Source organism: Nannospalax galili, unplaced genomic scaffold (genome assembly GCF_000622305.1).
Source record: "Nannospalax galili isolate Female #2095 unplaced genomic scaffold, S.galili_v1.0 scaffold563, whole genome shotgun sequence".
Lineage (NCBI taxonomy): Eukaryota > Metazoa > Chordata > Mammalia > Rodentia > Spalacidae > Nannospalax > Nannospalax galili.
In genome coordinates this window covers 1735570-1748476 of record NW_008350459.1, presented here as the reverse complement: position 1 = coordinate 1748476, position 12907 = coordinate 1735570, and the positions used below count along the sequence as shown (strand labels likewise).

Sequence of the window (12907 nt, the reverse complement as noted above, 5' to 3'; positions counted from 1 at the left end):
AGAAAGAAAGAAAGAAAGAAAGAAAGAAAGAAAGAAAGAAAGAAAGGTAACTAAGCATGAGCCAGCAAGTGAGCCCGCACACAGTGTTGCTCCATGGCTTTTGCTTAAAGTTCCTGCTTGAGTTTCTGTCCCAATCTTCCTCCATGATAGACTGTGAACCGGAACTGTAAACCAAATAAATACTTTACTCCTTTTAGGAAAGTATTACACTGCTTTTGTCAGTGTGTTTTATCATAGCCACAGAACGAAACTAGAACACGTGGATCAGCCCCTAATAATACCTGTGCCCTGGTTCTCACTGGGGAACGATGACTGAATTGTTAGCTGTGTAATGTTTGCCAAGCTCTGGCTATAAGGAGTTGGCTTTGTAGAGATTTTCCTGCAGGAGAGTTATGTTAAATAAGTACTCTATTTTATTTTGTTTTTATTAAAGGACTGTGAACCTTATAATGGAGTGTTTCCTCTTTCCCAGCATTGGAATTACAAGTGTCTGCCTCTGTGCCTGGCCTTTACAAGAATTGCTGGAGATGAAACTTGCCTCCTCAGGCTTGCGCAGCAAGTACTTTACCAACTGATCCTTCTCCCCTGCTCCAGTAAAAATAAACTTTCAATGATGAAAAGATATGTGTACATCAAATTTTAATCACTGGGAAACAAAGTCTGAAAGACTGGGGCCTGCAGGTATGAGGGCCTGGTGGGGTTTCAGGTAGAGCACAGAGCCTAGCTTTGACTGATTCCCCCTCGGTTAATAAATAAGGGCACAGCCTGAACTAGAATCCAGATATTGCTCTCCTTTGGCTCAGCATTCAAAAGGTCCACAAAGAATTTCTTGATTCCAAGGTTTGTAAGAAACTAGAAATGTCTGCCAATGAAACTTGCTTCCTCAGACATTTAAGAAAGCTAATAATTTTTCTGGAATAATTTAGGAGCAATTCTGCATTTCAGAACAAGGCTCAGGATGGTGTGGCAAAAGGAAGAGAGCACAACAGGAATCTTCTGTGAGTCTCTTTAATTAAAGACTTTCACAAGAATGTTAACAGTGATTACTTTTGTGTGATGACTCGGGAGACTGTCTTGGTGATTTTTCTGTATTCTCCAAGTTCCAAGCCTTGGGCCTGCATTACTTTTGTGGCTCAGTAGGGAAAAATGCTATTAAAAATAAAATAGTGCCTTTTATTCCTATTATTTCACAAACTATTTCAATACCTGGGTTGTTGAGAGAGAAATGCACCTGGTGAGCAGGACACCAAAAAATAAGGAGCTTCTCATATGGACTTTTCTCATAATATTTCCATCATCTCTAAGGTGGTTCACATTTCTAAAACTCTTCAAGGTTGTGTTTTAAGCAGGAAATGGAAATAACAAATTGTTACTGAAAATTTATTGAGTGATTTTCTTAGTTAGAAGACCTCCAACATACCACCAAAACCTGAGCTGCACAGCTAAGTACAATAGTACATGAGCTTCACAGCCTGACAATACATCGTCCCCAGAGGACTACAGACCGGAATGCCAAAAAAGCACATAGCACCACAGTGTTACTACAAAGCTCAATGTGTTTTGTTTTTCTGGCACTTAAAGGCTCCACTACCTCAGTGACACATTTGTTATCCTAGCAGAAAGGACCAATGCTTCACCTGTCAGGATGAAAATGAGTTTGACCATCTGGGTTTTGTCTTTCACTGTTGTTGATGTTAATTCTAAAGAATTAATTCTAAGAAATAAAGTTACCTACTGACATTCACACTAAGCTTTCTTGAGAGCCTTGGCTGTCCTCTGCAGAGAACAGAGAAGCAGACTTCACTTGATCCCTGGGGTTAGTGGTATTGGATGGGGCACAGTCTGAACTAGAATCTACAAGTTCACCAGAGAAGCACGCTGCTGGAGTGACAGTAAGGTCACGTGTCAAATTGCTTCTTACAAGCGTGCCTATCACACAAAGTCCCAGAACCAAGAGTGTGCAAAGTCCCTGGAGGAGCCAGGCTCTCTGCCTTCAAAGGAGTCTTTGAAGAAAGATGCATTTACAGCTCTTCAAGCTTACCTTGCTTTTTGAAAATACTGCATTTTTAAAAAAATCAGTGGCAGAACTTAAGACAGAAAAGAACCAGCTCTGAGACCACTCTGACTACTTAGAACAAGGACTGATCTCCATCGTGATGCCTACGTACAAGATAAAATTTACAGATAACATAGCAAACACCTATATACCACATAAAGTCTAATTCTGATGAAAAATATCTCACTTTAAAGCTGTTTTCTATGTACGTGCAGAATCCCCCCTTATTACTTAGAGAGTGCCAGTAACCTCTGGGCAGGATGAAGATGTCAACACTACTCATTCAGTAACTTTCAGTCACCTGCTTCGTGGTCCACAGGGCACAACAGGCTTACATGTATGGAGGCACTTTCACACTTAACTGATAAAAGTGTAATCTGGTGAAGTTTGTAGGGGCAAGAAGCAATATGTACCAATAGCCTTAAAAATGGTCATAACTTTATCTCCCAGGAAATGCACTTCTACTAAAGTATGCAAACTAATCATTAAAATTAGGGGAAAAGGGTTCATTAAAGTACAAAATAAACATCATTCAAAATGTCAAAAGAGAAAAATTGCTTTCAAGTGCTTAAAAAATGAAATCCATTGAGTACATCCTGATCACTTATATAGAAATTTAAAATCTTATTTCGTTAAAATGCACACATGAATAACCTTAATTAAAATATTTAAATATAGATATATTCATGCCCTTCATAATGATATTTCAGTGATGGGCCACATATTACACCGTGGTCCCACACAAGTATGGAGCTAAATGTTTCCTATTGCTCCACGATATCCTCACCCCCAATCACAACATGTGGCACAATGCATTACTTTCATTTTGTGGAGATGTTGATGTATAGCACACACAGTCGTGTGCACTATATGATATTTGGTCAGCACAGTGAACAAGAACTGGGTTGCTGGCTTACATGTCTACTATATTTTCCTTTTGATCATTGTATGAGTGTAATCCTTCTGCTTGTAAAACATGTTCACTCTAAGACCATATCCTGTGTTATGATGGCAGCAACCTGGGGCAGCTTGTATTTCCCATCTTCTAGCTTCATGGAGAGGCCACCCCAGGCCTGTACCTTTGGGCTCTGGTCACTTTGTGATGTTCACACAACACTGAAAACACCCAAGGAAGCATTTCACATAACATATCCCTGTATCAACTGACAGTGACTTTCTATAAAAATATGCATCTATAATACTGGTGGAAAGGACAATATTACCTAGCACACATCGTTAATTTAAGGCATTGCCCTATATGTATTAACGGTGACCTTATGAGGTAAGCATTATTACAATGTTCACTTCATGTAAACAGAATTGTCTAAAGTTGCATAACTAGGAAGTGGTATTTGAACTTAGAACTACAGTCCTTAACTTTGAACCCTTACAGGATCCCATAGTGCGACACATCAAATATCCACATGGTTGGTGAACTTCGGAGTGATTTTGCATCCCCTTTATTACACATTATCTAAAGTTCTGTCACCTCAGTATAATGTTTAGGAAGAATCATACTTCTGTTCTGTCTGTTTCACTGAGTCATAAGGTTCATGAGGTCGGTACTATCTGCCTAACCACCACTGAGTCTCCCCACTAAGCCATCTAAGGTTCCAAAGAGCAGTCCCTTCACCTCACTTTAAACCACAATGTAGGAGCTTATTTCTCCCCCAAATACAGATGCTACAACTGAAAGCAACTTCCTTTTTATAGAATGGAGCACAAGACTCGATAGGCGGTGGTTGACCTAACAAATAAAAGTTTTACAAAGTCAGTTACTGCTCTGATTAAATGAAACATCATTGTCTTTCTTATACACCAGAAGTAAAACAGAAGCTAGAAAACAGAAAGTAAAAAACTCAGAAAATAGGGCTGAGGTGCTCTCAGTCAACCTCAATATACAAAACGGCCACATGATCTCTGGGGAAAGTGCTGAAGCCACCAGGGTCTCTGTGTGAAGAGGAGGTGGTAGGACACAGAGCTCAGAAGGAGGCACTAAGTCGATGTAACGATTAATCTAGATTGTGAACTTGATTTGACCATCGTGGAAACATGACTCTGGGTGTGTCTATGAGGGAGTTTCCAGAAAGGTTTCACTGAGGTAAGACCCACTCTGAGTTAGAGCAGCACCATCCCATAGGCCTAGGTCTTGGACTGAGTGAAAAGAAAAAGCAAGCTGAGCATGTGCATTCATCTCTCTCTGCTTCCTGACTATGAACATATTGTGACTAGCTTCCTCGTGTTTCTGTAGCCATGACTCCCCTGTCCTATAAAGCACTGTACCCCCAAACTATGAGCCAAAATGAACCTTAAATTCCATACATTGCTTTTGTTGGGTATGAGAAACTAACTCATGCGGATGATTTTCCCAGTTCTTGCAAGTCTGAAAGACCCCTGAGTCCCTATCCAGGAGCCCAATCGCACATCTCAGACTAGCTCATCACAGGTCTACTCACAATGTTCATTGTGTGAATGGACTCTGCTATGATTTGCAGGGGTGACATCCTGCCTCAGAATTTCCTGGCATGAAATTATTCTACAGTGATAGTTATTGTTATTTATTCTGCTAAGAAGAAGATAACACTTTTATAAGGACATAAGTGGGATATCTGTATTTGGAAGCTGTGGAGAAAACATCCTAGCCTTCGTGGGTGTCTACTGCATGAAAAAAGCAGGGCAGGATGAAGTGCTGCCTGGGGAGGCATTCTTCAGGAATATATATATATATATATATATATGTATTTCTGGTACTGGGTACTGGTATCCATTAGGGTTAGGGAAAGAAGTGGCTTCAAAGGCTGTCTGCTTCTACCTCCTCAAGTAAATGGCAGAGTCAGTTCTCTTGAATTCCCGGCCTCTCTAAAGACGAAGCACAGGCCATATCACACTTTCCAGAATCCGTGTCATCCAAGAGGCTCATTTAAGGTTGTACCAGAAGTTGTCAGCATAGGAAGGTTCAAAAGCTGAATCAGCTTCCTATAGAATGTGGTCAGCCAAAGAGAAGAAGAAGTGAACTATTTGGTAACTTTGAAGAGTCATTCATCTCAAAATAATGACAGCGAGCAGGGAAGCAAGTTTGGCATCACGAGGAAGTCAAGAGGTAATAGAAAGGCCTCTTTGCTGGTACGACAAAGGTGTCCCTGACAAATGTGTCCATTTGCAGTTTCCTGTCAGAAAGCTTCAAGTGTTGAGAATTAATGATCCTCAATGTTTAACAATATTGTTTTTACATACTCTTTTATCTAAATATAGGGACCGTCTGAACCATGACCTTAGTATTAAACTTTAAAATCTAAATGTTCCAGAGTGATTGTCTAACACTACAGAGAGAGTATAAATAATCCAGCTCCAGGAGGAATGCTCTTTGCCATGAAAACTTGTTATAACCCATCACAAAATAAAGGCTTCCGTAACCAGAGTGTGGTTGAAAAGAAGCTGTGCTGCATTAACAACGCACAACTAGGTGACAGACGACACCTGCCAGTCTTTTAAGATGTACATCTAACATACATACAGTCCTGCACAATCTTCTCCTTTCTCTAAATAAACACCAAGCTAGATGGCTCAGAGATCTTGTTACTTTGTTTCTAGAATTCTCTTTTCCCTCACTTTTCACCTTAGGTTTTTTATTGTCTATAGATTTTGTCTGTTAGTCCTCTTTACTATTCCATCCACTAAAAGGGGAATAACAGTTGAAGATGAGTTCTGGATGAATAGGTAATCCAGGCTATCAGATTTCAATGGCATAAGACATTCCGGGAGCAACCAGAGAGCCTACTCGTGGTGATGCACAGAGCCAGTGGGCTTGGAGACTTCTGGGTAGCTGGAATTGGTCTGAGGGTCAGGAGAAGAAAGGGTTTAGAGTAGGAGATGGAATCCTGAGCTGTACCAGCAGCGTCCTAGGAGCTACTTGGATAAAGTTACCAGTGACTGAAGTAGGAGAGGCCTTCAGAACATAACGTATGGAACCATAGTTTTGTTTTAAGAAAAGTAGAGAGAGTTTGCTTGGAGACTTCTGGGTAGCTGGAATTGGTCTGAGGGTCAGGAGAAGAAAGGGTTTAGAGTAGGAGATGGAATCCTGAGCTGTACCAGCAGCGTCCTAGGAGCTACTTGGATAAAGTTACCAGTGACCGAAGTAGGAGAGGCCTTCAGAAAATAACGTATGGAACCATAGTTTTGTTTTAAGAAAAGTAGAGAGAGTTCTCTGAAAATGGTAACAAAAATTAATAAATTGAATTTGAAGGCTAAACTTTACATTCATGAGAGACCATAGATGTATACATATAAAGCTTCAATACGTGTATTTCCAGACTCTTGAAAAGCACTCACGGACAAGGTGGCTTTCTGCCCGGGCGTAGATCCAGAAGGCTTTGAGTTTAAGAGGATGAACTATCAAGCAATGTGCATTGACTCCACAGGGGTTTTCACAACTTCCATCAAGGATATTCAACATTAAAGTTGAGTCACAATCAGGTCTTACTCATGAGATCAATCTCACTCTAATATTTTCCACACATAATTAAGTAGCATAATTTACAAAGTCACCAGGTAACTACCACAATCTCTGGTCCTATTACCTTTAAGTCTCTGTAATTCTTTGTGAGTCTAGCTAAAGGACTCTAAATGAAAGCACTTCTTTATATCAGAAACAAAAGCCAGGAATCCACTCAGCCTCAGGCATCTGTGATATTGACCACTCTCATTGACTGGGGCCTCCTATGCTCTACGACCCACTTTCTACACATCTACATCATATTCTTCTTGTCTACAACTACCCAAGGGGCTGAGCCTTGATTCTCCCTTTTAATAATATGCTATGATCTGACCTATAGTCCACTAGGAAGCCAGATACTTCCGCGATTCTTTGTGAGTCTAGCTAAAGGACTCTAAATGAAAGCACTTCTTTATATCGGAAACAAAAGCCAGGAATCCACTCAGCTTCAGGCATCTGTGATATTGACCACTCTCGTTGACTGGGGCCTCCTATGCTCTATGACCCACTTTCTACACATCTACATCATTTTCTTCTTGTCCACAACTACCCAAGGGGCTGAGCCTTGATTCTCCCTCTTAATAATACGCTATGATCTGACCTATAGTCCACTAGGAAGCCAGATACTTCCGCAGGAGGAATAGTTTAGCAAGACGAAGCTTTTCCAGGTCCCCCTGGCCTTGTTCAGCAAATAACCATCTATTAATGGACCAAATGGGACAATGTCTGTTGACAATATGTAGCCCAAAGGCTGTAAGAAATACACAGTGAAAAACAGACGATTCTTAGGAAGTTGGGAAATATATGCATAAAGAAATAGAGAACAATTCTGGTTAAAGAGAAAATGGGGTTAAAACCCACACAAAATTATGGCATTCATTTTGGTATCTTTGGCATGACGATCACAGTAGAAATGCAATAAATATTGAATTACTGAGTAAATGAATGAAAATATTGACTGAAGAAATGAAACAACCTGCTATTGAAAGGCTAGATATGCATTATCGAGACTCTACACAGGCAAGAGAAAGAAGATTCACTGCAGGGCTGCGCCCGGAGGCAGTGGACACATCTGAATAATCATGAAGAAACACTGACGTCACACTGGGCAGGCGGAATGGTGGGCAGCCCTGGGATGTCTTCCCCCACCACCTCCTGTGGCCGAAGGGCCCATCCTTCCTCCTCCTGCTGCTCTTCTGCAGGCTTCTGATCTGAGCTCATCTTCTCTGTTCCTGTTTACCCTCCTCTTGAACTCTGTCCAGCTAGTTCTCAGAAGGCCTTGAAGCTGACAGTGATTTTGCTAAGGCATCTCTGGATTAACCAAGAACACCTCTCTCCTTTGGTGTGGAAAAACAGTGTTTGTCCTATGGATGATTCTGGGCTTTGTCAAGCAAAGTCATTATTGTAAACAAGACAGAAATTATGACAAATATCTTCTCCTAAACAGCTGTGAAGAGGAAGAGATCTTCCTGGGAAATTCAGGCCTTTGGGAAATCTTTTCATGGCTTCTAGAAAGACATTCTTAGCAAGCTCTCAAAACAACTCTGCACTTCTTAGGACTTTGCCTCAAAACCAAGGCCACTGTGAACACAACTTTCTCAGAACTGGGTGTCAGAACTCAACATAAAACCTGAGCTTTCTCCCTACCCTGAACCTTAGCCAGAGATAGCAAAGCATCTTCTAACTCTGATTCCCTGAATCGTACCCAGTGTGGCTCTGGTCAAAGGTTCCTGAAGTCACAATGACTGCCATTTATCTCATGACAGGTCAAGAGTTATCCCAGATCAAAGTCATGAATTGGTTAAGGTTTTAGAAACACCTATAACTCCTCCCATTGTGTGTGACGTGTGTGTGGGGGGCGGGTACAGATGGTGGTAACCTTCCCATGGCAGATTACTTTTTATGCATTTTTTTCTTTTTTAAAACTATATTTTAATAGGCCGGGCGTGGTGGCACATGCCTTTAATCCCAGCACTCAGGAGGTAGAAGCAGGTGGATCTCTGTGAGTTCAAGGCCAGCCTGGTCTACATAGCGAGTTCCAGGACAGCTAGGGCTACAGGGAGACCCTGTCTCAAAAAGACCAAAATATATATTTTTTAATAGAATTTTTGTGGCTTCCATACAATACATCTTAATCATATTTAATTCCCTTTCCCTATCTGTACCCCCCACACCGCGTCCACAGGACTTCATACATTTTGCTATATATGGTAAAGCCTATCGAGTCAACTTTGTGTCCCCAGATGTTCCACAGTATGAGTGCGTTCACGGGAGCCTGTTCAGCCTGTCTAGCATCATTCCCTTAAAGATCAACTCTCTCTCACCCAGCAGTGATCACCTGTGAATAATTCCTCACCAAGCTGTGGAGGGTCCCTGGACAGGATTCCTACATTAAATCTTACCCACCCAGGGCTGAGGGACCATTGAGGAAGGGGCGGTGTAAGAGCCAGGGGGTTGAAGTAAACGAATATAAGGGAACAGAGTCTTACAGGCTTCTGAAAACTTGCTCGTACAAACCTATGGCAGTGCTGGTAGTCTGCACGAGACCCATGCAAACTCAACCCATGGCTTTTGACACTGGCAAAGCTTGCCAGCACGCCCCAGTGTGTCTCAGACTCTCACCCTCTCACTCTGCCGTTTCAGGAATAGCATAAAACACTAAAAGTTGCACATGGCAGCAGATCTGCTCTTCCGGAATGCAGCTCACTTCTGCGGTGAGAAGAGTGGTTTTTCTTGTTAGAGTTGGAAGCGACTTCTGTTCTGTTCTAACTCTCCTGAGCCAGCAGTAATGTCCTTGGTGCCAAAGACAAGCTGCTGCCCTGTTATCACGTGGAAAGATAACTCTGTCAGTATGCAGAGCTTTCTGTTTCCAAAATCGTACTCCAGCCATTCCAGACCAAGCATATGTACAGAGATTTGGAGACAAAAGGAAAGAACCAAGACAGGGCATGAAGGTTCACCTCATGTCACAAGGAATGAGATGGCAAACCGATTCTTCAGTAGCAAACAGTTTGAGGCTCTGGGCCAGGCTTCAATAAAGCACTTCCTAGTAAGACCTTAACAGTTTTGTCCAGTTGGTTGTAAAACCCAGCATCTATATACATCTAATGTCTTGTCTTTAATTTTTGCATAATATTAAAAAATGTATCCACACTGTCATAAGAACAGAAACAACAAAATCACAGGTAAGGGTTCATGGACTGAGGGAAATAATTTTCATTACCTCGTTCAGCATACGCTTGTGTTCATTTACAGCTCTAGGTAATCACACTTCCTGTCTGGGGTATTCTTTCCTGGTTTAGAGTGGGAATACACAAAAAAAGTTCCTCACGCTTGTTAGGCCTGCTGTCCCTGAAGGTAACAGATTGCACACAGGCGGGTCATCCAAACATGCCACCCTCTCCTGAAGAAGATGCAGGATCAGGACCTAGCACTGTGCAGGCAAGTGGCGCTGCTCCCAGAACTCTCATCCAATAAAGAGCCATTGTGGGCTCTGGACTCTTGGACGCCCAGGACAAATGACTCAAATGAAAATTCATAATGCGTGTGAGTGGAACCAGAAACTTGAATGGAGTGGTAATCACTTCCTGAGTACTATCATGTTTTTTTTTTTTTTCATGAACTTCATTCTGTAATTCAGTCCTTGCTTAGGGTAATAGTACCAATTTCCATTTCTCAGTTGATAAGTGCAAATGATTACTGTGATAACTATTAAACAACATGGGTGTCTAGCATGGATGGGGAAGAAAAGTTGAAAATTGCCACAGAAGACAGGAAGGAACTGGTATTCTTGAGGAAGAGTCAAAGAGTGGGAAGAAAAGGATGCACCGGCTCTGTGTGTGATTACTCCGCGGCTCTGCACTTGAGAAATCTGAGACCAAATGTAACGGGGTGAGGAACTAAATCAGGCCCGAGGCTTCAAAATAGCCCCGACTTCTATGTGATGATGTAGAGATGCAACATCACGGGTATGTGGGGATGAGGTCCCCATTAAGGGCATCTCCTCTGCAGATGACAGAATGTTGAGCTTAGGCTGCCTGGGGCTGCAGATCTAATTCTTAGATGGCACACCGAGGGGCTGGAAAGAAGGTGCTAATTCAGGCTGAGTCACGATTTCCATCTGCGATGACTCCTTGCATCCAACAGCCAAGGAAAAGAACCACATTACAGAAAAAGAAACAGAGCATCCAAACAAAGCAGTCTTAGGTCCTAGCTACGGTTCCTCAGATGGATCCATAGGACAGACAGAGGAACAGACTCAGACCTGCTCAGGGCAAATAAGAAGTGCCCACGACTAGCATTCCACATTCACGTTTTAGGATAAAGTTTGGTTTATCTTTTTCTAAATCTTTAAGCTAACTGTATTTTTAATTAATCACTTTTAACTGGGAACATGTTCTATCTCAACCCTTTTCTTTAGTATCTTGTTCACAATTATTTTCCTTAGTGGTACTACACTGGGGACTGAACCAAGGGCCTTGTGCATGGTAAGCATGCAGCCTACCACTAAGTTATACCCATAAGGTGCCATGTCATAGTTTTAAAAGAAGACATACACAGGCGCCAAGGATCCAAGTGCAAACAATTTTTATGACTAGTAATAATCAGATACATACAGATTAGAGATGCATGCGCCAACATCTCAGTGTTAGTAGCAAAAACAATTGAGTCTTTCCGCAAGGAACAATATATTCTAAAAGGAAATGGAGATCTTTTTAAAGGTTAAAAAACTCATTCAATTTTATGTCTTATAGGGCGTATACTAAATTCAATATTGTATAACTGTATTAATTCAACAGCAAGCCTAAACATTTTATAGCCACTTTTGAAAGAATTGTATCTTTGCTCTGGAAACTGTTATTGAGTATATTAAAGCTGTAATGAAACACTTCTTCTAAAATTAAAAAAAAAGAAAAAAAATTCTTATTTTATGTATATGAATATTTTTCCTGTAGGTATGTAAGTGCACCATGTGGCTGCAATGCCTTGCAGACGACAGAAAAGGGCATCAAATCCTCTGGATCTGGAGTTACAGATGGTTGATAGACCCCTTGTGTGTTCTAGGACTTGAATATAGGTTCTCTAGAAGAATAGCAAGTGTTCTCAACTGATGGGCCATCTCTCTGGCCCAGTTTGCTCCTTTAAAAAAAATTATTTAGAAGAAGCATTTTATTAAAGCTTTAACACACTCAATAGGGTTTATACTGAGTACAATATTGTATAACTGTAATAATTCAACTGTAAACCTAAAAATTTATAGCCAATTCTGAAAAAGATGCATATTAGCTCAGAAAATTGTTATTGAATATGTCAATGCTGTTGTAGTGAAATGCTTCTTCTAAGTATGTGGTTATTAAATAAATAATTAACTGGAAGAATATTTTCCTTCAAAAGTAAAAAATAAATAAAAACATAAAATTTAAAAAAAAAGGTCACTTGGTCTATTTCCTTCTTAGACTCATAACTATCCAAAGATATGTGTCTATATATAAGCACATTTTTAATTTTTTAATATTTTATTTATGCTTTTCGTTTTATGTGTATGGGTGTATTGCCTATTTGTGTGAAAGTACACCAGTGTTGTGCAATGCCTACGGAGGTCAGAAGAGGGCATCAGATTCTCTGGAACTGGAGTTACAGCTGGTTGTCATCCACCATGTGGGTGCTGGGAACCAAACCCAGGCTCTCTGCAAAAGCAGCCAGTGCTCCTAACCACTGAGCCATATCTCCAGTCTCCAGGTACCCTTTTAAATAAGCAAAGAAAAGTAGACCCAAATCTGTGAAAGGATACAAATAATTCAAGAAAAGGTCATTTGAATCAATGTCCAATTATCACTTTTCATACACGATATTGGATCGACATGGTTCTATGATTAATCAACAGTGATTATAGGTGATTTTAAACGTGTAATTTCTTTCAGTGTATAACATTATACTTTATAGTAAATTGAATCTAATTGAATAAAACACAAATAAATATTTCTTCCATCAATCCGGCATTAAATTCATGTTATCAGCTCACCAGAATTAAGCAAAATGATAGATTTGAGGCACACAAACTCCTCTCCCTGAAGATTCATCATACGGAACTGAGACGACGTCGCCAGCAACATGTCGAAGAGCTCCACCAAGCCCTCTACACATTTACCTTGATTCCTAAGAAAACAGAATTTAAAAAGCATTAAAGAACAGAAAAACTTCCACAAGACCTAAGGTTCACATTCATTAAAAACTCACAACTTCAAATGAAAGACCATTCTCAATTGACAAGAGGCTAATGAAAATGTGGTTCATTATTACAATGGAGTTTTACTCAGCAGTAAAGAAAGATGAAATCATGAAATTTGCAGGTAAATGGA

General features: G+C 40.6%; 1 protein-coding gene across 4 annotated transcripts in view; it reads right to left on the bottom strand.

Moving 5' to 3' along the window:
• The window catches only part of Esr1 (estrogen receptor 1), a 293257-nt gene that overhangs the window by 20591 nt on the left and 259759 nt on the right, over positions 1–12907 (bottom strand). For 3 of the 4 annotated variants that reach the window (XM_008847745.2, XM_017801831.1, XM_017801830.1), the window contains one exon: positions 12571–12704. The exons of the other annotated variant lie outside the window; for it this stretch is intronic. In XM_008847745.2, coding sequence (XP_008845967.1) covers positions 12571–12704 — 134 coding nt within the window. The remainder of the gene's footprint in view (positions 1–12570; positions 12705–12907) is intronic. 4 annotated transcript variants of the gene reach the window in all.